At 39.4% G+C, this 27,880-nt stretch overlaps 2 protein-coding genes across 2 annotated transcripts; both read right to left on the bottom strand.

Annotated features, from left to right (window-relative positions):
* Positions 1 to 3,184: 3,184 nt before the first annotated feature.
* On the bottom strand, positions 3,185 to 6,066 carry rbp5 (retinol binding protein 1a, cellular). Its single transcript, XM_023795628.2, has 4 exons — positions 5,276 to 6,066; positions 4,626 to 4,810; positions 4,363 to 4,464; positions 3,185 to 3,834 (listed from the first exon to the last, which is right to left on the bottom strand). The coding sequence occupies exons 1-4, from the start codon at positions 5,346 to 5,348 to the stop codon at positions 3,781 to 3,783; spliced, it is 414 nt and encodes a 137-aa protein (XP_023651396.1). The 5' UTR covers positions 5,349 to 6,066; the 3' UTR covers positions 3,185 to 3,780.
* Positions 6,067 to 6,200: 134 nt separating this feature from the next.
* On the bottom strand, positions 6,201 to 27,408 carry ptpn6 (protein tyrosine phosphatase non-receptor type 6). The gene is made up of 17 exons (XM_023795626.2): positions 27,253 to 27,408; positions 26,751 to 26,883; positions 26,282 to 26,307; positions 24,505 to 24,627; positions 24,118 to 24,312; positions 20,998 to 21,181; positions 11,348 to 11,464; positions 10,994 to 11,128; positions 10,178 to 10,274; positions 9,942 to 10,021; positions 8,915 to 9,061; positions 8,688 to 8,819; positions 8,371 to 8,525; positions 8,200 to 8,267; positions 7,238 to 7,389; positions 6,951 to 7,021; positions 6,201 to 6,571 (listed from the first exon to the last, which is right to left on the bottom strand). The coding sequence occupies exons 3-17, from the start codon at positions 26,287 to 26,289 to the stop codon at positions 6,469 to 6,471; spliced, it is 1,767 nt and encodes a 588-aa protein (XP_023651394.1). The 5' UTR covers positions 26,290 to 26,307; positions 26,751 to 26,883; positions 27,253 to 27,408; the 3' UTR covers positions 6,201 to 6,468.
* Positions 27,409 to 27,880: the final 472 nt, after the last annotated feature.

The following is a 27,880-nucleotide window of genomic DNA, read 5'->3' as shown; positions in this document are numbered from 1 at the left end:
GCGTGTTCACGTGACACGGTGACAGTGAAAAAGCGACAGGGTTCGGGTGTCTTTGAAGAAGGGGCACAAATCAAGCCATTATTTTCACACCTTTTTAAATCGCGCAGCTTTAAAAAAAAAAAAAATCACGTCTTTCAAAAGGGCACTTTTTTGGACTGAGGGCAAAAGGGCAAGTGCTTCAGCACCACCTCGTCTCTATCTGTGCACGCCAGTGCCGGTCATTGTACTGTCCGTCTGCGTTTTGCCTGCCTTACCTGTAATTAAACCCCGTATTCCCCGATACCCTGACATCTGTGCCTTTGTCTCCGTTCCATCCTCGCTGGGCACGGCAATATTATTATAATTAAATTTATTAATGGTTTATTATTAATACTAAAATAATTAATAAGAAATCTTTATTTTTAAATGTATTTTATTATATAATAATAATTATTGTTACTGTCCATCATTGTCTAAATGTATTTTTACTTTCTAAATATGTATTCAGCTAGTGTAAACATGCACGATGCTATCACAGCGAATGCGAGGCTGAGACTGAAGCGTTACCCTTTGTTTCCGCTGAGAGACGTGCCGCGTGACTCATTTCCCAGCGTGTACAAGTTATCTTAGGTTTGACTTCTGAGATTCAGATCGAGTTCTAGGTTTTTTTTTTTTTCTGAACTGGTTGGTTCAACTTTTAAGAAATTCGAGTTCTAATGAGTTCGAGAACTGAGGTACCACTGTAATTTAGAATCATAAAAAGGTGCCAATAATTGTGTCCAGAGTACATTTTATATCTATATTTGTATTTCACTATATGAAACCTTTTTGTTGTTGTTGAATAACTTTGGACATTTTATCAAATATTCTGATTATACAAAACTGGTTCATTTGCATTTATCTCTAAAGATATTCTACATTCTGTACTTACAGTTGAGGGGTGCCAATAATCCTGACCAGGACTGTATGTGTGTGGTAGTAGCGCTGCATTCCATTTACCTCGGAGGTCGGAACTGGGAACTGGGAATGATGTCACATACGAGTTAACAGTGTTCCAGTACAGGAAGTGGCAAAGCCATTTAGCAGAACCGGGGACCCGTTTCAAACTGCAAGATTTCTTGTTTACCTGGATAACTCATCGGATTTAATTTCCCCCAGTTTAAACAGCCTAAATTCATCTTCATTCACTTACATTTAGCCCAGAGTACCTTAAGTATCCGATAACTTGTCTGCTTAAGCAAGAAATCCTGCTTAATGAAATGGGCCCCAATTGTACCCTGGTCACTTGTCAGCTATTGTTAGCAATATCAGTGGATAACAATACATTACGCGGTATTTTGCATAGCGACACGTCCACAGAGAGCAGTTGGACATTACTGGGTGTGCGACCGATTTAATGAGCCACAAATAAGACGTGCTAATAAAAAGTATAAAACTACAGCATTAACTTCTATTGACTTAGGTTGCGGCCATCTTGAATTCAGACCTCGGGGTTGTGTCGATTCCTCCAATTCACAAGTTGGAATTCCGACCTGAGGGAGCGATCCAGTTGAAATTTCTGACTAGGAATTTCTAACTAGGAAAGTTACAAGTTCAAATGGAATGCAGCATAGGATTGGACCAAACCACTGTGAGGGAGAGAACATGCAAAAGGCACCCTGGGTGATCCCAGGATCTTCTTGCTGTGAGGCGACAGTGCTAACCACTGCACCACTGTGCTGCCCCGCTTTCAGTACATATTATTCCAAATTACTTAGTTCGGTTTTCAATGATATACATTCATGTGAAAAACAAATAATCTTTCAGCTCTAAATTAGAACTAGGTGATTAGTGGTCATTGTCAACACACCACAGCACACAAGAACAAAATGTGTCCTCTGCATTTAACCCATATGTGACTTTTGTGACATAGCAGGGGGCAGCTAATTCAGTGCCCGGGGAACAGTACCTTGCTCAGGGTACCTCAGTGGTGCCTTGCTGGTCGGGGATTCGAACCTGCAATCTTTCAATTACAAGTGCGCTTCCTTAACCATCAAGCCACCACTGCCTTGCTGGTCGGGGATTCGAACCTGCAATCTTTCAATTACAAGTGCGCTTCCTTAACCATCAAGCCACCACTGCCCTTAGTTTTACGGTGTTATGTATCAGGACATAATAAAAAAATCTTCTGGTCCTTACCAGGTTCTAAACATATTTAAATTTAACCTCAGGTATAAAACAACACACAACATGTTCCACTGCATCGTTATATATTTAACAAAAATTAAGCCAAAATGGAGAAGCCATGTGTGAAAAACAAAGAACAACCCATGATTCAAAAACTTGTAGAACCACCTTTAGCAGCAATATCTTGAAGTAATCATTTTCTGTATAACTATCAGTCTCTCACATGATTGTGGAGGAATTTTGACCCTCTCAACATTTTACAATGTTGCTTCAGTTCATTGAGGTTTGTGGACATTTATACACAGCTCTCTTAAGGTCCCGCCACAGCATTTCAATTGGGTTGAGGTCTGGACTTTGACTGACCTATGGAAGCAGAGTTTTTCACACGCTGCTTCTGCATTTTGGCTTAATTTTTGTTAAATAAATAATGACACCGTGTAATATGTCATGTGTTGTTGTTCACCTGAAGTTGCATTTACCTAATTTTAAAACCTGCTAAGGACCACATGATTTTTTATTATGTCCTTATACATAAAACTATAGAATTGAAAGAGGGTGTACTTTCTTTTTCACTTGACTGCATGGGGGGAACAGTCCACATGAAGGGGAGGGGTCCTGACCCCCCCGTCCCCCCCGGAATTTACGCCTGTGCATGTCCCTCTGTATCTTTTGCCCTTCTGTGAAAACCAAGTTAAGAGAAGAAAAGCAAAATTGCAGACTCATAGATATTTGTGGACTGGTTACATATTTCTTCATCATAATATAAATTAATTGCTTTACATTACCAACCCCCAGGATATAAAGACTCTAAAACAAATTTATTTCAACGATAAATCAAGACCTATAATGAAAACAGAGGACAACGATAAATTATTATCAACTGCTCATAAATCCCCATCTAGTGGACCGACAGAGAACTATGTGTCATGATAAAACTTGAGTCACGTAATTTAATGAAAGAAGCAGAACAAGAGGCAAAAGACAAAGAAATTCAAACGAACGTTAAGTAAAATATGGTCAATAAAAATCCAGGAAATACTTCTGCTTTATATATATATTTTTTTACCTTTTCAGAAAAGTTCATGAATAGCAGTAGCATTAATACAAAAAAAAACACTCTGGGAATGTGATGCCTATGCAAAACACAACGACATATTAGATGTTCCCAACTCAGTATGGAGGGAGCAAAAACATGGACAGTCTAGAGGTCCCCGAAGACCGGATTGGGAAACACTGTGTCATACAGTAAAGGAATACAGCAGGACCAATGTGAAACTTAATTACAGAAACATTACAGTAATGTAATCCAATTTAGCATATCAGCTAAAGCATGAACATAAGATATGACTAGATTTTTAATGAAGCTTGCAAATAGGTATGAGGCTGTCAATGAGATGTAGGACTTTGTTTGAGCAGAATGAAGTACCAAAAGTATTCAGCTAAATGCCACCTTCTTCAAATGAAATATCCCATGTAGCCTATAAATATTAATGTATTAAAGTATGGAAATCAGGCCATTTAACTGCTAGCAATCTGAGGAGCCTTAATAGGCTCTGAATGTTATGTGTGGCTCATGGGAGTGTACAGCATCAGTCTTACTGCCTGTCCCCAAGTCCCTCCTTGTGACAGTGCCCCCTACTGCACCTTCCTGAACACCTGCTTGGCAACCACATCTTGCACCCTCATCTCCTGGGGAAGAGAAGGAAGAAATGTGCAAAGTGGAAGACAAACAGCCAAAAGGCAGTCATTGACACAGTGATCATGAAAGTCTCTCTCTCCCCCCTCCTGTTCCATCACACCCCACCCCCCATGTCCTTAATCTGACCCCTCCAAATCTGCATTCCTTTAAAATCTCCAATCTAACTCCCATGCATCCATTCTAACCACTGATTCAACACTAACTCAGACACTCTCTCACTCACTCACTCACTCACTGAGAAAATGGAGCAGCTGTTTGGTCTACAGACTAAAGCCTAAAGAAAACTACTACTGGAGGATTTTGATTTGCTTTTCAGAATAAACACATTTCTTCAAAAAAAACAAAACAGACCATATAATAACTGAATTTAGTCAGTACATGGTGTCTGTCAGGTGAATAAGCGTACATGCAGTAGAGTGAGAACTGATTAGCTTTAACAAAGCTTAGATTTAGATGAGCTATCTGATGCGCTCCTGCCTTTTCCCCCTTCCTCTTCCCTGTCCGCAACCATATCTCACCAGGTGCAGCAGATCCCCCTCCAGCCAATGAGTCCATCCCCTGTTCTCCTTCTCTCCCTTCTGCACACACACCAGTTTGTTCCCCTCCCAGTCCACCGTGGTCTGCACAGATACAACAGGAAGGGTGTGTAAGACCAAACAACCAACCAACTATACGCTCACTAGGAGGAGACACCTTGATCTTTTTTTTTGGCCCAGGTTCAGCCTCCATACTGGGCACAGCTGAACACCTTTGGTTCAGGGTAGAGGCGCCTCTCACACACCTGACACATTCGTCCATCCACGGGGCCGAGGTCCTCTGAAAACTCCTGTCCGAGGGTGAAGTCCATATTGAAGTTGCGAAAGGTGGTGAGAGTACGGATGATCATGTGACCAGTGTCAGGGTCATGGATAATCTCTTTGTTAGGCTTCAGTAGGCAAACTATCTTTCGCAAAGCAATATTAATATCTAAAGGAGAAAGAACATCAATATCAGGAAATACACCAAGGCACCCATGTCTGATAAAAAAGCTGCAAAATAATACATTGGTACAATTAAACTGTCTTGGGTATGGTGCAGACATTATATATTGTCCCAGAGGTGAAACTAGAAATACTAAAATCTCTGCTGGGATGTGCCAGCACCCTTTTGCTCGTCCACTGGGTTTCCTGGATCATTTCGGGTGTCCACCCCATTTACTGTGCTTCAATACTGGCCAAATAACCCAATTCAATAATGGCAAACAAAGGGGGAGATACAGAGAGAAATATAATCAACAGATTCTGCAGGATATTCATTTACAAAAAATATGAGACAGATCAGTGAAAATATAAATATATTACATAACATCTTTGCTGCAAATTCAAGGTCGTTTTTGTTTTTTGCAATAACTGAATTGCAATACATTAAAAAAAGAAGAAAAGAAAAAAATACCTAGTGCTTGTAGGTAAGCATCCATATTCTCCTGAGAGACCATCTTGTAGAAGCCTGTTAGATTTGGTGTCATCCTTCGCTTCAAAGTATTTCTTCTCTTGATTTCTACGACTTCTCGCCCTTTCTTGCTGAAAGATGAACCTGCCGAACTTGTTCCGATTGCTTTTTTTTTTTTTTTTATCTCGTCTATCGTTATCTTTGTTCCCTTGTGACTTACTTTATATGCACCACCGTCTAGTTTAATACTTAGCCCGATTAAAGTTCAGGTTTTGAAGAGAATTAAGTGCGATTTTTCACAGTCTATCGGGAAAGCGAAAGACGCAAACTTACAGCAAACTGTTTTTTCCTCTCCACGAGCGGCCTCCACTTAATTGTCCGACACAAAGTGTCGTTTTCCAAGCTCTTCCTTTATGAAGTGCAGAAATGTAACTCCACCCCAGCCTCCCACTGTTCACAGAACATTGTGGCAGAATTAACCCTTGAGGCAATTTTTTTCTGTGCGCGTTGGTGCTTTTTTGGCGCGGGGGTGCACCACTAATTAGTTGTCCCCTTTTTGCCCTCTGTTAGCCTTGTTTTATGAAAATAGACTTCGTTTTTTCATTTGTATTTTATTTTTGAGGGAGGTGGGATACTGCATACGGCAGATCCGGTCGAAGTCGTCTAAGAAGCCAATGAACAAAACATTTATTTTTTGTAAGCCACATATGAGATGTATCTGGGGAATCAGTGTCACTGAATGGTAACAGCGCGGATGCATATAAGGGACTGAATTATCATGAATTATCAGCGCTCTCAATGGTCCGTTTTGCTTTTCGCATTTTGTTTAGCCCGAGACTTGTCGCTGCTGACTTCTGTTAGCAAATATTAACCAGTTGTCACAAATGTGTCATTAGTTATAAGCTCTGATAAATTATTTTTACTATAATAGTTTTCACACGTCTTTATTTGCAAACACTCAACCCACAACTCCCCGAACAAGTACAAAAAGCATAAAATGCCGTAATGATCATATTTGTGTCTATTCGATACAATCTTAACTTAAGGGAAAAATACATCTTAAAGCTACTGAAAATAAAATCGTTTTAGTTTGACAGATTCCTCATATATAAACTGTACTGACTGAAAATATATTTGTAAGCCTCATAATTGTCGGGCTTTAACCTTCGATCGGGTATTCGTCACTTCCTTGGAGCCTATTTTTTCCGCACAGAGCCACTCTTCTTCTCTTGTGACTTCTGCTTCTTCACGTCTTTCTTCCCCTTCATGCCGAGATTCTCATACACGTCTTCCTTATTGCTGAAAGAGATGTAATGTTTTTGAAGGCTCAATTTCAATTACTGTGCCACCTGCAGTAGCAGCATTGTAATACTACTACTACTACTACTACTACTAATAATAATAATAATAAAAATAATAATGGGAAAATTAAACTAGTGTTTGAGTTTTGCATGTGAACTTTGACAGACAAGGATATGATAAGACATGAATACATTCTCTCCCCCCCCCCCCCCGCAAAGGCAGAAACACTGCACAATGTCTAGTGTGGCTCCCAGATTGCTTATATAAGATGGCTGTGACCGGGAGAATGTTGCCCTGAGTAGAGCACTGGTGGGAGGGGCTGCTGAGTTCGGCATGCATAGGCCACACGCACAGCCAGAGCGGCGGCTGCCCTCACTTGGAGACTTTGCGGCTGGCTTTCTGGTGCTTCGGCTGCAGAGACAGGTTGCCGTACTCAGTCTCGAGTTCCTGAGATCAGGGCAAAGACACTGATGTTAATGGATGAGCTCTTAAATTGATCGATAGGTCTTTTGCTATCTATCCATTTGCACATAGTGCCTTTTGAAGTAAACAATCGCTTCAAAGGTTTCTGAAGAGCATCTTAGGATGGGAAGAGTTAGAACTTGTGTACTAGTTTCTGCTGAATTTTTGGTGTGATTTATTTTCCAGCCCTTCCAGCCCCACCTTGCTGGCATGCAACTTGGTCTTTGTGGTCTCGATGTACTGCAACATGGCTAGGTAGATGAACTTGTACTGAGCCTCCGTCTGGACCATGCCAGATCGCTGCTCCCGCACCATCAGGATGGCCTTGGAGATGTCGATGTCACAGTCCATGCCTATGAGGTGTTAAGGTCAGTATCAGTCCCAGGTGCTCAGGGATCAGGCCTCTTCTGCCACCAACAGTGGAAAATCATGCTACTGGAATGACTTTCCTTGTCTAAATTTATGTGGTATTGTACGTTATCAAATATTAAATGATTAAATATATATAGCGCCTGGCTCTTCTCTGTTTCCCATTAATGAAAGGTCTCTTCCTTGCTCTATGGGACTTCAGTCCTGCTTCTAGGAGCCTGATACAAACTGTCCTAGCAGTGCGCTTCACACCTGCATGTAATGTTTCTCATTCCGTTTGAAGGTCACTTGATGTCATTTTATGATTCATTAGGAACTGTCGGATAAGTTAACAGTCATCTCTGGAATTAGAACGTAGTTCCCAGTGTCTCCTGCTTCACCTTATTCTTGTGTACTGAACCTGGAATTTTGAACCTGGAAGCAACTTGCTGCTCAGCATAGTCTTCTGCCAGCAGATCCACGATTAAACCAGGATTTTAAAATGCTAATTAATTTAAACAAGTAGAGTGGTCTCATTTTTTTTCCATGGCTGTATATCAGAATAGGAAAATTACTCTGACTTTTAGGTGTCAGACAGACTGGGATATGTGTGTGAGGTTGTGCTGCCATTCAGGACAGTATTTTCCAGAGGCAACTATTGTACAGTAGCATAGTGCTGCCAGGCGTACAGGCACCCAAAATTTACATATATAAACTTAATTAAAAAGAAATAAAAACTTTGGTTGTATGTGCTAGTAAGTGGGGGACAGTCTGTATTATTTAATATTCCACTGAAAAAAATACATATACACTACCTTTAGCATCAATGATGTCTACCAACATGTCAATGACCAATATGGTTCCAGTGCGACCAATTCCAGCACTGAAAGTCAACAGAAAAATATGTGCACAGAGATCAGAAGGGATGTTAGCTGCGAACACATGCTGATGTGCTGCCGGCGTCGGCCACTAGGTGGCTTATTCACCTGCAGTGGATGATCATGGGTCCAGCATCGTGGAACTCCATCTGTTTGGCATTTACTTGGGTGAGAAAGCTCAGCACACCACCTGGCTCCTGGGGCACACCGTGGTCTGGCCAGCTCAGGTACTGGTAGTGCCAAATCCGACGGGGAACATCAGACTGCGACAGGGTAGCAAGTCAGGGAATTAGTCAGCTTGAGCCATGCTGTGTGACCCATCAATTGACACACAGCCTGCTCAGTAACACATCCATCATACATCTGCTTGTCCTCTACTGGCAGATAATTGCATTCGTTTGTAAATATGGATCAACAATGGGTACCTGGTCCAAGGGTGAGATCTCAAGTACCCGGATCTTGTAGTCAGAAGCGTCTCTTTCTGACAAACACGTGACCAGATATGGGCCAACCTCTTTGGAGCCTTCCAACTCAGGCCAGTACGGCACGCATTTGTTCTGCATGGGAACATTAGAGGAAGAGGTCATGTGTGGTTGTCAGACAGGCCTTCTGGTACCAGCACAGAAACCGCAAAAACAGAGGAGGAACTGACCCGGCCCTTCTCGACCTCCCGTGTTGTCATGACGATCACTCGTGAGCATTCCTGCCACACCATCTGCCAGAAGTCATTCACGGTGGTCGCCAGGCAGCCCTGAGTAGCGATGTACACCTTCGGGTTCCCAGTGTCACACAACTTATTCTAAACAGACACAGAAGGGTAACGGTGAAGGTGGAGACGGTCAGTTAGAGACACAGAATCACAAAAACACAGCAGTTCTTCAAACAGCTAATTAAAGTGTGGCTCAAAATTTTGCTAATAGCACATATTAGCTGTTTCAATGTTTCCATTGATTTCTTCCGAAATCAACATTGTTTTGGCAATATGACGTGCAATCACAACGATGATCACCATTTTGGGCACTACTTTGCTTTCATCCCACCCACTCACCACGATTGGCTGACGTAAATGTAATGCCGCGGGATAAGTCAGCACAACTAAGTATATAGTTACAGAAATGCTTTGAACTGCACTGCACCTATCTTTAAATAGTGTGAATTAGTATGTATATTTATGTATTTCTGTTAGTAGTAAATCTCATAACCGTGTAATATTTGCCATGGAATATGTGTTTTGTTAGCATGTAACTGAGAGTGTTGTGTAAATTGTTAGTTTTCTTCTCTGTGCCATTGCTATTATTAAACCAATAATGGCTGTTAATATAAAGAACTACCACCATTTAAAAGAGCTGTTATTTCTTTTATTAAAATAATAAAACCACTCACCACAATACATTATTTTGCACACTGTATTTGGGTCTACTTCATCAAATACATTGTGCGTGCTCTAGGTTTGTGGCGCGACATAGAAGGTGGCAGTGTAGTTTTAAGTATGCAAAAGAATTTTCTTACAGAGATATTTGATTTCATTGTGTGTGGATATCATTTAAAGTATATGGCCACCTTTACATGCGGACACATTGACCAATTCCATGTTCACATTTTTCAACATAAAAAACAATAATTGAATTGAAATCTGTCAATAGATTTTATGTTTTGAAAAGGAAACAATGAAGGCTGACCTTCACATAGTTGCTGTTGATGTAGTCAGAACCAACAATGGTTGGGTCACGTGAATGCAACGCCACCCTCGTCTCGTCAACTGGAAGTGATGAAGTGGAGGAGATCGGTAAAAGGTTTAACTGACATGTATCAAAATTATGATTACAGTTTGTGAATATGTTTATTTTCAAATACATAATGATGAAGCCTTTTGGATTGGTTCAATACAAATCATTTATGAAAATATCATTCTTACACGGAAGGATATTCTTGTATCGGTTTTTGCTCTTGTTTTCTGGCCTCATTCCCTCATTTCTGCTCTTCTTTACCTTGGCTTCATGCTTCTGCAGAGCCTAGATTTCAAGCAGAAGTTAACAAACAGATGAAGGGCTTTCCTTTCAGTGCGGGCCCAAGGTGGCATGTCACTGCCAGCACATGCAATGCAAATATCGGCCACTAGGTGGAAACATAAGACAGGTTTGTCTTTCTTAAGTGCCGTCTCCTGTCAGCAGACGTTCCGAGCCCTGTCTGTCTAAAGAGGAGAGAAACACCCATTTGCTGCCGCGGGGAGAAAATGGCTGCCCAATGCTGCAGCTGCAGAACAACGTGAACAGTGGACTGTTTCGTTACTAAAACAAAGAGCACTATATTACGATATAAGTTGTCACGTTCGTTGATTTTTTTTTAACTCACTACATACCATTAGTATGTGATAAACTAAAACAAAACTTCTTTGAAATGATTTTTATCCAAACTTCACTTACTGAAAAATGTTTGTTTTTGATTCCAAAGATATTTCACTAAGACACTAAGACTAAACTTTGAAGATTTTCCTTAGTCAAAGTGATAAATATTCATCAAGGGAAAAAACAGAAACAAAAAAAATAGCCTTATTTGCACTCCAAACACAAATCCAATTAATGTTTTGTTTTTGTAGCATAATATTCTGAAATGATCTTTGTGCTAATACAATGGTCATAAAACATGATATGTTACTGGCCTTTTTAAAATACCATCTAATGCAATATTAATGCACTTCAATAGCCTCCCACAAAGATTGCACTCAACTTACATCAAACTCCTCCCAAAAGCCCGCTTTGCTCTTCTTGTCACCGTCCCCACTGTTCTCTGTGCCCGCCGCTGTCTGATCCAGCACCTTGACTCGGTTCTCGATGTCTGACACGTTCACCCTGGTCGAGTAGTATGGCTGACGAAGAGCAGCGATGGAGACAGTATGAAATGGGGTGGGGAGGATGCAGGAACGGGCAGAAAAAGGCACGACCGTCACACACATACAAGTACATTCAGCTCAAAGTTCAATTTGAAAGAAAGACATGCTTCTACAGCAGCAAAACATCCCTTCCCTGGTATGCTTAAGTCAACGATGCACCTGAGAGTCTGGTCACAAGGTTGCCCTGATTCTCACCTGCTTAAGGAAGACCCAGGTTCCTGAAAGCTCCTCAATACCCTTGCGTTTATAGTGTTCCACCAGGTCACTCAGGGAATCAAATTTCTCTGATCCCCCCACTGTGTATTTATCATTCTGGGAAGACAGACAGACACATATAATATAAACACACTAAGACATTCATGCTCATGTTTTAAGATGCGTATATAGTGGGTTATATGTGGCTTAGTAGGTTACGATACTGTGCTTGTGATCAAAAGAGTGCCTGTTCAAACACCAGAAGAATGATGTTGCCTTTGGGCCTGTGATCAAGGCCCTTAACCATAACTGCTAGCTGACCCTGCCTTCTCAAAAAAATGTGTAACATTGGATACCTTATATTTATTTAGCAAACCCTTTTATTTAGCGAAGTACAGTTGAGAAACCATGTTCAGAGAATCCCTGGAGTAATTGGGGATTTATGGGCTCAAGGACCCAACAAAACCACTCTGCCTGTCATGGAATTTAAACCAGCAACCTTCTGGGCACAGAGCCACACACTGCTCTGGTGCATTGGTGCATGTTATATATACATGCGCATGTTATAAGTCACTGATCATTTGTGATTAGCATTTGTCAAGTGTGCATTGTGTAGGTATGTCCCTGCACACACACACACACAGTCGGCCCTCATTTATCGCGGTTAATCAGTTCCAGACTCTACCGCGATAAGTGAATTTCCGCGAAGTAGGATTCTTTATTTATAAATAGAATATTTTCGTAGTTAGAGCATAGAAAACCTGTTTACGGCCTTCTAAATACGGGTTTTAACATTATTAGAGCCCTCTAGACATGAAATAACACCCTTTAGTCACCATTACTGTTATGATTGCTAGACATGGAATCAGGATTGAAGGGTTTATTTAGAATCACTCCAAATGCAGGACACAGGAAAATGTAACATCAAAACGTCAATGACAGACCTGGGGTTACAGACTCTGACGTGGACTTAAATACACCGGACGAATCAATTAAACTAACAGAAAACAGCTGGTCACAATCGGGGTTGCACACGTGGTTAATAAGGGGACGTGGCACACAAGAGGATCATACAGGCAGGTCATGACAATTACACTCGTATTACCCAATATATTAGACAAAATAAGAGAAAATAAGGCATATTACACATTACAAATATCATATTATTATTATTGTACATTTAATTAAGAAGAGCAAAGATGCTTCCGATGTGTAGCGATGTATCATTTTCACACACATATATTTTGAATTTTAGAATTTAGCATATATTTTAGGGCTGAGAATCTATATAAAAAATCTCGGTTTTCTGTGATTAATTGTGCCTAATATTAAAACTTATCATCATATCTATTTATACACTTGATTCCCAGATTAATGAAGAATTAACAAGGAAGGGAGTATATGACAACGTATGTCAAAAACTAATTATTGTAACATTAATTTTCACAAATTTTCAAAATTAGTTTGAAGATGGACTAGAATTATGAAACTTCATTGTCTAAACTGTCAGTTTTGCCTGTGGGGTAATCCGTTTTGTTATGTTACCATTTATTTATTAAATAATAATAATAATAATAATAATAATAATAAAAAGTTTTAAATCTTTTTCATCAAATCTAGGGAAATAGTTACTTAGATAAGAAAAAATTACAAAACTGGCAAAAGAAAATCTCTGGTACCTCTTCGAAGAGAAGAATCCACTCCACTACCTTAAATGCTACAGGCAATGTAAACAAACTTAAAATTAATTTGTAATAAATGCAAATCAAACTAAGGAGATATATATTTACAAAATTGGTTGTGTTAAGCGGTGGACAGTAAAAAAGTATATTATCTTGAGTACTGTATTTAAGTACATTTTTCGAGTATCTCTACTTTGAGTATCATTTTGTTTTAGATAACATAACTTTTATTCCACTACATTTGAAAGACAAATATTGCATTTCTATGAAGGTTCTTGTTCCTCATTACTTTCAAGCACTCTTCTGAAATGCGATAGGTTATATTGTGTTCATCACAGAAGAAAAACAATCACAGTAAACGAGTCCAAACATAGGGATGAAACGGTTACTGATTTCACGGGAAACCATGGTGAAACTCCCAGCGGTTAGTATTACCGTTTCATAATTTAGATAACATTAAAACCCTAGTTGATTACCATGCTTTGAAAAGCTCACGTTAAATACTGTCCAGCATCAGCCAAAGTTACGAAGTCTCTTAGACACAGGTGCACAGGCACAGCATGCAACATCGGTTAGTTTCATGTCAGCTGATAACGTGGTGTAAGGCAGTAACAGCTGTCCGGAAATTTTTAAAGTTAATGCACATTTGATATGGTTTTCTTATCTATACATTACACATTTGTCGTGTTATTATTTTAATGTTTATGCAAACTAAAAGTGCATCGTGATGCTAATTTTATTGGTGGTTTTAAATATAAAACTTGGTGAGATGATTTCAGTTTATGTATCAGTACTTTTTGAACATTTTCAGCATGTTTTAACAATGCCACGATAATACTGATAACTGTGATAATTTTGGTCACTATAATTGTGATATTAAATTTTCATATTACACTGTCAGTTGCGTTCAGTGTGTGTGCTTCATTTTTTTAAATAACATTTTTTAAACAATTTAACTTCTGAATGGTCGTAATAATGGCTACTACGAAATGATAAAGGTTCCTCCACAGAGCACCCATGGCCATATCTTAAATCCATGTTTTAGATTTTAGAAATGAAAAAAGATTTGTATTGTTTTAAATGTCTGCTTTGTTTACCGCTTAATTAATGGCTACAAAAAATGCTGCCTTGCTTGAGAAAGCAGGTCGAGATATGTAAACATTTGTTTAATTCCAGTAAACATTTTAAACAAAGTCGTCTGTGCTTCCTAGCTAAGGATTATTTCTAATAACTACTAGTTCATTACTCATCAAATGAACAGTGCTTTTTTTTTTTGGACTAACAGGAACTTACAGGCTACTGTTCTCAATGGTTTTTGCCATTTTTTTTCCTTTTGGAATAACAGGCTTGTTTCTTCCTACTTGTTTGTATGACATACAACTTATTCTACAAAATATTACTGCCTAAAATATGTATACAGTACCTACATTTTAATTATTTACCTCACTTCAGTCCGTGTGCCAGTATTCTTCAAACTGTGCTTTGAAGTCCAACTGAAGGGATGGTCAAACAGAGACTCGTGTTTTGCCACATGATGTGCTCCACTACATATTGTTGATCTTTTCTAAACATTAAGAAATTAATGTATGCATTTTAAATAAGGAATGAAGTCTTACTAATGACCTAAATAAAACTAATTGTGAGTCTCTGTTTGACCATCCCTTCAGTTGGACTTCAAAGCACAGTTTGAAGAACACTGGCACACGGACTGAAGTGAGGTAAATAATTAAAATCTAGGTTCTGTATACATATTTTAAGCAGTAATATTTTGTAGAATAAGTTGTATGTCATACAAACAAGTAGGAAGAAACAAGCCTGTTATTCCAAAAAGAAAAAAAATGGCAAAAACCATTGAGAACAGTAGCCTGGAAGTTCCTTAGTCCAAAAAAAAGAGCACTGTTCATTTGATGAGTAATGAACTAGTAGTTATTAGAAATAATCCATAGCTAGTACATAATTCCCAATGAGACCAGCAATACTCAATAGTTCCTAATGAAGTAATAGAGAACTACTATAATAATTAGTTCACTATTACCTATTGAGTAATTAAGCATAACTCAGTAGTTAATAGTACCAATTTAGGTGTTAATGAAGCGCTACTCCTTTGTTGCTGCTTACTTCCTGCATATTTACCTGTTAACTACGGAACAGTATTATAAACCCAGTTTTCATGTTTTTTTTACCCAGTTTTCATGTTGCGGTTGGTCAAATGGATTTGCCCGTCAAGTTGGTTGGGACTGATGTTATGTCTCAACTGGATTTCGAACTAACTGGTTCCTGAATGAATTTATTGAGTCATTAGGCCCTGTAAATGCAAAAGCACATTTTCTTTTTTTGTTGCCATAATGTCTTGCCATTAAAAAACAAAATCAGTGTAAAGTTTACCTCCCCTGCTTTTGCAAGAGCGTCACATGCGTTCTTGAGTCACCCATATTCATTTTCATCCTTGCTGTTTAAATCACTCCTAAACGGGTTTGTGAGAAATTTATGATTAAGTCTTTTGCTTCATAAAAATGAATAGAACATAAAAAACATAGAAATGCTGTCCTAGAAGCTGTATTATACAAAATACCTTATTTCTTGTCATGCTATCCTGATCTTGTTATTTAAGCTTGGGTTTCTTCATTTGTCGCATCCTATTACTGTTATATTGTTTTTACTCGTAGCCTATATGGTTGGTTTCTGAAACATCATGCACACAAATCAGTCTTTAACAAGGAAAATGTTTTGGTTTGGCACTTCAGGGACTGGAAATTTTGGTACTGGTACTTGACCGGAAGTTATAAGAAAAGGGAAAGTACCGAAAATAACGTACTAAAAGTACGTTACCTGGTGCGGTGGACACGCATTCTTTGAACGTAAGTCTCTGTACTTTGACTCAAGTAATGGAGTTCTGTACTTTGTCCATCTCTGGTAGTGTTGTATGTTTTTCTGTGACACATTTGCCTAAATTAGTATGGCCCAATTCCAAACTAGGGTGTGTTTCCCAAAAGCATAGTTGATAACTATGTTAACAACTTGCATAGATTGAACTATGCAATTATGATGCAGGTGTTTCCCGAAAGCATGGTTCGAACTACGGAGATAACGACATTGTGAACTTACATATAGCATGACCTATCGTTAAATGACAGGTTTTTCCCAAGACCATAGTTCGAACGAACGTTCACATACACTGTCATTAATTGTGTAGTTCGAACTATAGCTCTCGATGAAATGATCCAAAATAAACTATTACCAAATATAGCTTGTCTAACAATAGAGTGTGTCTAGTAAGTTGGTGATGTTATCGCAAGTTGTTTGAACAAAGCAGTAGGCTACCGATCATCGCAATATGATTATTACTCATGCACCGATCGCGATTTATCATTCAGCGCTTACACACACACAGTATTAAATAGGAAAAAGCAGCGGGAATTAAAAAAAAAACATGGGCATATTAAAGGATAAAAATTAATCAATCACGTCTTAATCACCGAGAGCTTTCGTTGCAATATGAAAACATTTTTTTTTTTTTAAATGAACACAGCGGTGCTTGGATGCCCAGATAGCACCATGTTATTGTTTCAACCTTGAATTATAGTTAAATGCGTTGAATTATGGTCAGCGTTAAATTATCAGCGTTGAAATTGAATTGATTTTTGGTCAGATATCCAATATAGAAAAATTGATGGTGGCAAAACCTTGATTCAATGTCGATATAAAGTGACTTTTTCAACATTCAAAATAAGATGCTGAGTCAACATTGATATTACTGAAAATATTCAACATTGAATCAATTTATGATCAGGGATGATAAATCAACCTTGATTTATGTGCTGGTTTCTTGAACATTGAATCAATTTATGCTCAGGAATGATAAATCAATATTGATTTATGGAGAGTTCTTTAACATTAGGCCTAAATCAATTTATGCTCAGTGGTGAAATCAATATTGATATACGCATTTGTCTTTTTAGTGTGTATTAATTATAATAATATACAAAGTACAATTTCACCGTATTTGTTTTAAGAATAATACTTTAATGTAGACGACACGCGTTGTTTAATTCAAAGAAACCGCAGTAAAATATACAGGCGTGAGGTGACGCGTTTTCACGCATGCGCAGTTCATTTGGCGGGCTAGTTTAAACTGTGCCGCGAAAAGAAGCAGCGTGTGAAAAATTTCGTCGGAGGTTGTCAGACAATTATACGTGAGTATATTCTACTTTTTAAAAGGATAAATGTGCCATGAATGTTTTATGTCGTAAATGGATGTTTGTAGGTTTATATCGCTGTCATATTTCAAAACTTGTTCTTTTCAACGTGTTTTTTAACGACGAATTGCGCTGAGGGTTTATCAGCGATAGTAAATGTTGTCTTAGGTCGGTATTAGGGCTAAACAATTAAATATGTTTTTTTTAATTGATCTCAGTGTTTTAAGCAGATCGTGTATTTGTTTATGCTCTTTTATTCCTCAGTAAGTATTGTCCACACTTTTCATAAGGTTAGTTTACAGAGTACCTGCTAATATGCTAGCTTTCTGTCGCATTTCCTAGCAAGGGTGCTAATGCTGCCTTCACGTGCCATCTCCGATAACCGAGTTGAAATAATTTTTGAAAGCAATTTTATCCAGAGGTGCTATGCTAGCTGACGCGAATTGTTTTCCCATCATTTTTCATTAAGCTACCGCAACTAATTTACTTGAACAGAACGCACTCTTTCCGATTTGACAAGTATTATCTTCGGGGAAGCATGTCAAGGCAGCATGAGACAAGGGGTTTTCTAGTTGCATTTTACAAATCTTTAACCTGCATTTGTGGAAGGCATGGCGAACAGTGATCACAGACAAAGATTTCTGGAAGTCTTCCTGAGCCCATGCAGTGATTTTCATGACATAATCAGGCCTGTTTTTAATGCAGTGCCTCCTGAGGGCTTGAAGATCACGGGAGCGGTGATCTTCTTTTGTCAATATTATGTTCTGTATATGGTGGGATATTCAAAGTCTTTGTAATGTTAGAGTGAGGGACATTATTCTGAAATTGTTACACAATTTGTAGATGCATATTCTTGCAGATTGCTGAACCTCTGTCCCTCTTTACCTCTGAGACTGCCTCTCTAACATGTTCTTTTTTTGCTCAGTAGATTAATGACATGTTGCTACTTAACTCAGTCGCAACATTTTCTTCCAGTTGTTTCTTTTTAGTACCATATACTTTTCCAGCCTTTTGTTGTCCCTGTCCAAACTTTGCTGCCATCAGATTAAAAAATGAGCTCATATTTTTTTTATTAAATACTAAAATGTCTCAGTTTAAGCATTACATATGTTTCCTCTGTTTTTTTGGGAATGAAATATTGTTTGAGATTTCCAAATCATTGCATTCTGTTTTTATTTACATTTTACATGCCGTCCTAACGTTTTTGGAAATGGGATGTGTATTAAAATCAATTGCTTAATTATAATAATTTTATTTTGTATTTACAGTGACTTTGTCCTCTAAATAACAATTAATAATAATAAAAACAATTCAGCTATGTACTGTTGATCAATTAACTGTAAATCTTTAGCTTCATTAAATCTTTAATGACAGCTTATTTTCTCTTCAATATCAGAAGCTCTACGGCACCACTACAAGGAAGTGACCCATCATATCTTCAGTGATGCTGTAAAGAAATGGCTTCGATATGCAAATAGAAAATGAACAGAAATGGGTGTGGGTGGGTTGGGAGGGTCAATTAGCACTTCAATGTTTTTGTGATTGTTATCATATTACTACCATTGTGCTATTTTTGTGTGAATGTGTATATATATGTGTTATAATAAATTGTTTTCATTTAAATATTTGTAAATGTTGTTTTTATTAAGCTTTAGAAAGCCCTGCTGGATATAATTTCAACATTAATTCACTTGTGAAACAATTATAACCCAATATTGATTGAATATACACTAATTCAACATTAAATCAATGGATAAAGAAGTTGCCAAACAACGTTGGATAGATGGCCTTTTCAATGAGCAAGATCAATGCTAAATCAACATTGAAGATCAACGTTGTTTTAACTTTTTTGTTTGATATGGAATCAGTGTCATTTCAACATGTGTGCTGTCTGGGATATGAACCCATTGCCCTGCAGGCGAAAAATTTGGTTGGTGTTTTGTGCACCCATCAATCCCACTGAGCCACTAAGACTCTAGGAAGAGTGATGGATCAGGATTACATTATGTAATTACAGATAGAGCCGATGTGACTAAATGCATTGCAGCCTAATGGCTAATAGTGATTTTTTTTTCTCTAGAAAAAGCATCATAAGTATCATATTATTGCTGTTTTTGAGTTTTTAATACTATTATTGATGTTATATGACTGACACAATAATAATGTAATATCGGCGTAACTTGTAATAAATAATTTTACGAGGTTTGTGAGTTTTTGAACATGACCCGCTGTGAGTCAGACCAATAACCCCTGGAACCACTGTAGTTCGAACTATGGTGGTCTTAACTACTGTCGTAGTAACAAAATACAATGGTTTTGGGAAACAATGGTACTTCGGATGTTAGTTAGTTTGAACTAACATAGCATTAACGATGCATGGTACTAACATGAAATACTATCCATCCATCCATTATCGTAACCACTTATTCCCCACTGGGGTCGCGGGGGGGCCCGGAACCTATCCCAGGAACAACGGGCGCAGGCGGGAACCATCCCTGGGTGGGCACCAACACACCACAGGGCGTACACACTCACACAACTACAGGTGCAATTTAGACACACCAATCAGCCTACCCTGCACACTTTTAGACTGTGGGAGGAAACTGGAGCCCCCGGCAAAAACCCATGCGAACACAGGGTGAGCTTGCGAACTTCACACAGAAAGGACCCGGGACTGAACCAAGGCCCTTCTTGCTGTGAAGCAGCAGTACGCCACCGTGCCGCCCCCATGAAAGACTAGTAGAAATAAAAGCCTTCAATAAAATAAAACAAAAGTATGATTTTTTTTTTTCCTACGTACACTAACATCTGGCATTTTTTTTTATTAAATAAACCAGGTAGCATCAGTTTCCCTGTGAATGTTTTGATTGTAGCTCTGATTTGTGCAATATCATAACCTAAACTTTAATGTTGTTTACAATCAGGAAGGAATATTATGCGTTTCTATTCAATTCTGTGCTCATACTATTATCTCATTGGGTAATAACTAACATGCCTTAATGCGATCTAAAAATAAGGCATTGAGAGTTTAAAATTTCCCCGCCCAAATATATTATATGCAGCCAAGACTACTTAAAATCAGAGAGATGTGGGTGGTATTCTTGTTCAAACTGTCCCCTTATGGGATAAGCAGTTATGGGAGATGGACGGACGGATGGATGGATAAACCCAAATGTTGCATTATGGGCAGAGAAAAAGCAGAAAGGAAAAAGCTAATTATAACACTACGTACATGAACAGGGTTTGTTTTTTTGTATTCGTTTACTGGGAACTGACAGTTATTTGCATAATTTTCTAAAAGCTGAATTACTTTCCCCATTGTTTGCAAAAAGAAATTTGGGTAAAACTGGAGAGATCACATAATACATACATAATGAGCCTTAATTTAATCAAAGCCCCCTCCCCTGTCAAGTCTGTCATTCTGCTAGGAGGCTTCCAGAGGCTGCTGTAGGGTCTGTTGAACCGTTTCCCAATAGGGATGTGCGATACCACTTTTGTTTTGAGGAGGCAGGGTGGTTGCCAACAGATCAATTATTATATTTCCCTAGTCGCTATTGTCGGGCCCCGAAAAATCTCCCCCTTTCTGCTTCTTTATGGCTGACCCTGCCTGCTAGTAGTTCATGTCCTGCTCCCAACAATACTATAAATATTTAAATTACCAGGTTATAAAAAATAAAAAAAAGTCTTAGCATTAGAATCGATTCTCAAAATGAAACATTCAGAATGGAAAGGATGGATATTTAAGTATTGATCGGCACATCCTTTTGCCCACCTGGCATATGATCTTGATGTGGGAGACCCTCCGCTCCCCACTGGGCCCAAACTCATCGGTCAAGGCGGACAGCACGTAGTCTCCGGGCTTAGAGAGTGACTCACGCACCAGGAAGGTCCCCGGTTCTTTGCGCCCCACCAGCAGCTTTTCTGCGTTTGGACCAGAGAGGTGCCCATGGTACCACCTGAGGGAGAAGGCAGGAGAAAGCAAGGATATAAGTGTATGGGTGCTCAGAGGAGGGTGAAAAATGTAAGGAAACAACAAGAAGAACAGAAACTTCCTTTAAGGATTTACAAACTGGCCTTTTAAACATGTACAGTTACACAAACATTGAAACATGCATATAAGCACAATGAAAGCTTTTATATTGGTGTAAGGAAACTTGAACTACAATGGAAAAAGTACATAAATGATACGCATAACAAGTTTTTGGAGGTGAGTCATTTCTACAGAAGTATAATCCACTGTTTAGAAGTATAATGTTCAACAAGGCGTAAGAGAAGTATCATAGAAAAAATACCATCAGCATCAAATAGACATTTTCTTGGGCTCCCATATAAAGACCATACTTTCTTCATTGCCTTATGATTTAAAGCTACACAGGTAGTTTTTTCATTGGTTAAACTACAAGCACAAACCCTTGAAAGCAAATAGGCCTGTTGTGAATTAATATGAAATCTGGTGCGGTGACTGTTTATGCACAGTTACGCTCACGACGTGTGCGCGTGTCACTGCCGCCGGCCTGCTAGCTGTCTGTGGCTCGCGCTGTTCACACGCGCCGTGTATTTTTCATCTAAATTTAGGTTCAGTTCTCTATTTCTTCATCTGGGCTTCCTGTGCTGCGGTCGGAAAATTCTGATGACGGGATTTCTTGACTCAAGACAAGTATTTATAGCCCGAGACCCCCACCGCCCCCCCACACCTCTCTTTACACACCAGTCTTTTGGCTCCGCAACATTTTGTAGCTTTCCATGAACTATTGACCGTTGCCCAAGCATTAATTAGATTTTTTTGTAATCCAATAAATGGGATTATGCCAACTTCATGGCAGTACTATAACAACTATTCACATGCATTTGTGGCATTTAAACTGTACTGTTTATTTAATTAGAAACTCATTTAGAATTTCATTTAACATTTGAAAATGCATTTATATAGCTTGCAGTACAGCAATACATTCGTATCTGTATAAACTCAATTTCCACCAAAAAAAAAAAAAAACCCTTGCGCAAACCAACGACACAAGAAATCACTTTTTTTTGTGAAATTTAGTCGGTTGAATTTAACCAGCTATACAGCCTTATAAATTTCAGACATGTTCTTGAAACTTCCGTGGACAATCCATCCAGGCTAACAGCCAGTGCAAGTCCTGCTATATTTTTAGTAATCAACAGTGCTCGGTGGAGAATGACCTCATGTTAATTTTGGAAGACATGCTGTGACTTTTTGTACTACAAAGCAGTTAATTACGTGAGAGGGTCCTCAGCCTAATATAGCCCTGTGCTATTAATGAAGCGTGCATGAATCTTCTTACATCCCCTTGTTGACACAGAATACTGAAAACCAATGGATTCAGTCTTTCTTCGCCTATCTTTAATTTCGCCTAACAACATAGTTAGGATTTCTCACCTCCGAGTTTGTATTAAAATACTCGGGGCTCAGCACCAGACCTCTCCATGTATACCAGGCCCAGGAAAAACGTTGTGCTGCACCCAAAGACTGAGCTACCCATTTCAGTGAGGTTGCACAGAGAATTCTGATGGACATTTTCATCAAAATGCATTTTTGTCACAGCTATGGTATTTAAAAATGTGGCCTATGTCATTTTTTCCCTCAGTCTTTATATGGACAGGTTAGTGATTCCTGGACAGGGGAGCTTTGTTGACGATACCTGAAAATAGTCATTAAAAAGCATTTCAAGCATATCGGTAGCAGATGTACCTTTAAAGGCCAAAATAGATGTCACCGGTTTCTCACAAGTGACACGCAATAGCTTGAAAGAAGGGTAAGCTGCTGCCCTAGCTGCAGGATGCTGTGAAGCTCACCACCTCCAGCACATTATTGTAAGTTACCCTTGTTTTCTCCATTTATTATTCTTTTACTGTCCTTATTTGCAACTGTTGCAGAATTATTCATGTATCACAATATGATCACAGGATCAGGTTTTTCTACATTTCTGCTACTATTTTTCTTTCAAAATGCAACATCCCACACCAAATTTCAGTCCCTTAAAAGCCATTTCTGGTACTTTAATTCAGTGATAGAGTGATATTAAACTGTGTCTGTTAGATGAGGAAAACTGAAGAAGAACAGAGAGAGCAGTTGTGGAGAGGAAGACATACAGGATCTGGTCATTGCGCTCAAAAGTGTCAAAACTTAAGTTTCCAACCGCACTCAGAAAGGGAAGTCAGTTCAACTGAAAGGGGGAATGGGGGGGGAGTGCTGGTGCACACTGTCCTGTACTGGCACATAGCAAGTCAATACTGGAAAGCCCCATTGTTAATTTTTTTTTTTAATTCAATATTACATAAGATGTTGAGTAAAGCCATATGTGTTAGCAATTGCTAGTTAATGCTAAACTAATTTCGAGTTGCCTGACACTTTGACTTCCTCAGGACCACATTCCAGTCGATCCAAAAGGATGGGTCAGATAAACATGACCTTCTGCATCCATCTATCCAAGCTACTGGGAAATGTAGGGTTAGAGATACGCATCAGTGCATATTCATCCAGGACGTCCCTGCCATTCCAGCAGCACAGGCAATGATTAACTTCTGCGAGCAGCAATTTGGTCACCTGCTAAGTAAATCGACACATGGCGAAAACACCAGAGAGATAGAACAGATCCATGCTGGTCAGAGATAATGTGCCGGTCATCTTTCAGAATTTGTATTGATTTTGTAAAGATACTGCAATGTCATTGCTTTGAAAAACAAGGCCATTACAGTTAAAATCTGCATTATGTATTATAAATACATATTTAATAATAAATCCGCTATCTGTGGTAGTCAGTGGTAAAGCTGAATGTAATTGCAGATTTTCTTCTTGTAATGGCCGAGCGGTGTGGCTGGAGCGTCAGGACAGATGTGCGCAGGATATGTGTGACGTGTGACGGGTCACCTCTCTGTGGTGGGGTCAGAGCTGTTCAGCGGGTACTTGAGTTCGATGAGGGTGCCGTCCTTGTCCTGCAGCACGCCGTGCTCCGTGGTGTAGTAATCCACGAGCTCAGACAGGGTGGCAAACTTCTCTCCCCCGTACAAGTCGTAGTAGTCACCTGTGTTCTGGATACGGATGTGGGTCACCGTGTCGTCCACCCTGTGTAAAGGAGGATACCTGTGTGACCACATGTGAAACCGCCCCTGGTCCCCCTCTTTAACCCCTAACACGGTGATATGTGTGTTTTTAAAACCTGGGCACTAAAGGCCGCTTGATCATAAAAGACATGCTTCATGTTCCTCAAGGCAAGACAAGGTACAAGGGGACGGGGCAGGAGACGTCGGTCCTGACCTGACCGAAAGGGAGAAGTCTCCCTGGTTCTTCTTGCTGGGCCGGGCCAGGAAGCTGCCGTGGACTCCCCTGGCCTTCAGCAAGGTCTCGGCTTCCAGGCCGGAGATGTTTCTGTGGAACCACCTGTGATGCACAGGGGAGTGGAGCTCAGGCTGGGGTGTACGGTCGCTGTGCCCCGCCAGGCCACACTGTGCCCATTCACACTTCACAGCCATGGAACATGCTGCTGAACATTATATTGACCACATCCCTGCAGCGTGCAGCTGCTCTTACGCAGGGAGCACGGCAGGCTAGATCACAATCTAGCCTTTTATTCATCAAGAATTAAAAGTACAAAGGATTTGTTCTGGTGCAGGTGGTGGTATAAAGTAACTAAACAAAATCAATATAAAAATACACACACACGAAAAAAAAAAAAAATATATATATATATATAATAAAAACAAAACCAAGATAGAAATAAAGGGATATTAAGAAATTAACATGTAGACATTGAAATATAGGTGAGACAACAAGGTGTAGGGTGCAAACAGCATGTGCAAATAAGCTTATAAACTCAATAAAGGTACAGCACTTGTAGTGGCTGACTAAGAGTAATGAAGGATTAGCCCAGGTTGAAGTATGCTATGAGGGAATACAGCCAAATACTGCTTTTTCATTCACAGAGACCTTTAGTCAATTATCAATAAAATCTAAACTGGAAAACCAATGCCACTGCTAGAAGCTCTTTTTAAATTTTATTTGTTGTTATAGTCACACACTTATAGTGGAGGAGCGCATGTAAGAGCTTTATGAGAAGTAAAAGTCATTTGAAAAAAAGGCACCCTTTGCATCTTCTTTTATGAATAATAAAATGTGCTTTGTGCTTAATTCATAATTCAATTTAGATTTCAGTAAGAATAAAACTGTTATTAAGATGCATGTATTTGTGGTAGTTTGTTTCACGATTCTGCCACGGTTATTAATCTAAGGACAGAAATTTTTCAGAAAAGCTTGATTTAACTTAAATTGTGTGTGTTCATTTAGGCAGTAGCTAATCCAGGCACATTAATTAAAAGCTAACCCGACTTAAAACAGTGTAGCAGCCTCCATCCCAAAAGGTTTGGAATTGCCAGTCTCTGTTTCCTATTCTGAATGACTGAAAGTAATTTGAAGATAATATATGTTGCCAAGCGCTCTTCTTTTCACATCCAAATATTTCACATTCATATCCACTTGAGAAAACCATGTTTAAAAATCCAATTGAAATTTTTGGTTTCTCCAAAATTACGATGTAATGTCTTTATTAATCTACATTCTAGAAAAGTGCAGTTTCACAGTAGTCCTGAGTTGCGATCTGATAAGGCTAACAGACAGCTTATATCTGGTTATCACATATGGCATGAGATTAACCTCCATGTGTTGTAAATCAATGAGTAATTGGAAAGATATAGAGTCTTGCTTGCTGGTAAACAAGCAAATTTCAGTCCCATTGCAAGCTCTGCATGTCTGTTGGGTTCATCCTGCAGCTCTCTCCCTAGTTTCATGCACACATATGTAAGATGTCCTTGGATGCAAAATGTGCACAAACACAAGCACACACACAACTGCAAACACCTGCCATGACGGGCAATGCAAAGTAAAGCAAGCAAGATGGCAAGCAAAAAAATAAATAAATAAAAAGGGGGAACAGAAAGGAAGTGAAAAGGAGAGCAGGGTTACCCAGCAGTGAAAGAAAAGTCCAGAGTTTAAAGAGTGTGTGCACCCCTGGGGGAGGACACGACGATTTCAAACTTACCGAACCATTTTCTCCTTTCACTTGATCTTAAACAAAACAAAAATGGGATTTCTTTGAGACTTGAGCACACGAAGACGCCAATGTGAAGAGCAAAAACAAAAATTTCAGCTTAACACAGGACAACACAGTACACCTCTTTGCTGTACTGCATATGGTTCATCATGGCTCTGTGAGCTTTAGCTGTACCTATCTGGCAAAAAGCAACGTACTCATGATTTAATGAACACCGCATCTGACTTGCATCGAACCCCGATGGCTATCCCCAAAGGCACGGGCACTTTCCTCTTTCTTCTTGTGTTATATATCGAACTCTTGCCACTTGCGCCTTTTGCTCTGTTCCTCTGCCCCAAGCCTCACGTTCTGTCACTCACCTCCATCCTTCCGCCCTCCTACCACCCACTGACCTCGCCCATACCCTCTACCCTCTACCTCTGCCCTAAGTACAGGAATGTAAAATCTAAAGCTTTACCGTCTCCACGTCCTGAAATGTCTTGGAGCAGCTCTCTGTCCGCCGTTCGGAGCCCTACTCCTCTCGTACCTCCCTCCCTCTCTCCGTCTCTCTCTTAGGCACGCTCCTTCCTTCCTTTTTGTGGCTTTTCTCACTAAAGAGTGAAAACAACACATACAGTAACAGAGACAAAATGGCTGACGGCACAGCGCCTCATAGCACAGAGAAGGGACTTTCTAGTCAATCAGTCTTGTATTTTGAATGTATTTTGCATTTATTTTTCTTCATTTGCTATCTAGTCCTTATCCCTATATTCTTTGTCTTCTGTTGAGGTTTCATTCGGTGTTCCTGTTGCTGCCATAATCCAACACCACTATGCTGTACTACCACCGTAGCAAGCGAGCGAGCTACCTGCAAAGGTCAAAAGTGAAACTGAAAGAAAATAATAGCACAGCCATGGCTACAGTGCAGAAGTAAATAAATCCAGCAGCTAAGGTCCAGCAAGGAAAATCACCTCGCTTACCCTAACCATCCATGACACTCTCTGCTGGCTTCCACACACACACGGCCCACCACCTGTCTGTGCTTCTTGCTGGTCTCATCCACCAGCAAGGTTCAGCAGCTATTCCCAGGTAATAAAAGCTTGCTGCTTTGATCCAAAGCAAAGTTCATCTAAACAGATAACTTCCTTATTTACCAGGGTTACCCTTCCCCCTGGGTATTTTGTTACATATGTTTGTGAGCTTGCCATCCTCCATGACTTCCTCTTTATTACAAACAGCCATCGGATTTTCGGCCATTGTTGAAGAGCTCTATGGCACCTTTCACAAAACTTGCAGAAGACCATAAAGCTTGTACCTCAGTGTATGACTACATCTCCCATAATCCTAAGACAAAATGGCAGTCCATTCCTCCTCAAGTCAAAAGCCAGCCCGTATCTAGCAGGTTCCTCTTTCTGCTAGGTACGATTATTAGAGATAATACATTTATTTAATATGCTCAGAACATACAAATGGGAATTCAAATACTGTATTCATCAAGCCATGCTATGGTTATTCAGGTAACAGCAGTAAAAGATATTAATTCAAATTCACATTACAAAAGGGCATTTGAATAGCAAACAAGCTTTCAGCACCCTGGGCAAAGGGACT

This window comes from Paramormyrops kingsleyae, chromosome 9 (genome assembly GCF_048594095.1).
Source record: "Paramormyrops kingsleyae isolate MSU_618 chromosome 9, PKINGS_0.4, whole genome shotgun sequence".
NCBI classification, from domain to species: Eukaryota; Metazoa; Chordata; class Actinopteri; order Osteoglossiformes; family Mormyridae; genus Paramormyrops; species Paramormyrops kingsleyae.
The sequence above is the reverse complement of the archived record's forward strand: the minus strand, read 5'-3'. Positions and strand labels throughout refer to the sequence as shown.

Bases quoted from the DNA above. Each gene is read 5' to 3' on its own strand.
- rbp5 (XM_023795628.2), bottom strand. From the start codon at position 5,348: ATGACACCAAATCTAACAGGCTTCTACAAGATGGTCTCTCAGGAGAAT. The intron at 4,465-4,625 runs GTGTGTGAGAGG...GTATCTGTGCAG, and splicing joins TGGATGGACGAATGTGTCAG to ACCACGGTGGACTGGGAGGG. The intron at 3,835-4,362 runs GTGAGATATGGT...TCTCTTCCCCAG, and splicing joins AGGGGGATCTGCTGCACCTG to GAGATGAGGGTGCAAGATGT.
- ptpn6 (XM_023795626.2), bottom strand. The intron at 8,820-8,914 runs GTCAGTTCCTCC...GTTCCCATGCAG, and splicing joins GGGAGGTCGAGAAGGGCCGG to AACAAATGCGTGCCGTACTG. The intron at 8,526-8,687 runs GTACCCATTGTT...ACCCTGTCGCAG, and splicing joins AGATCTCACCCTTGGACCAG to TCTGATGTTCCCCGTCGGAT.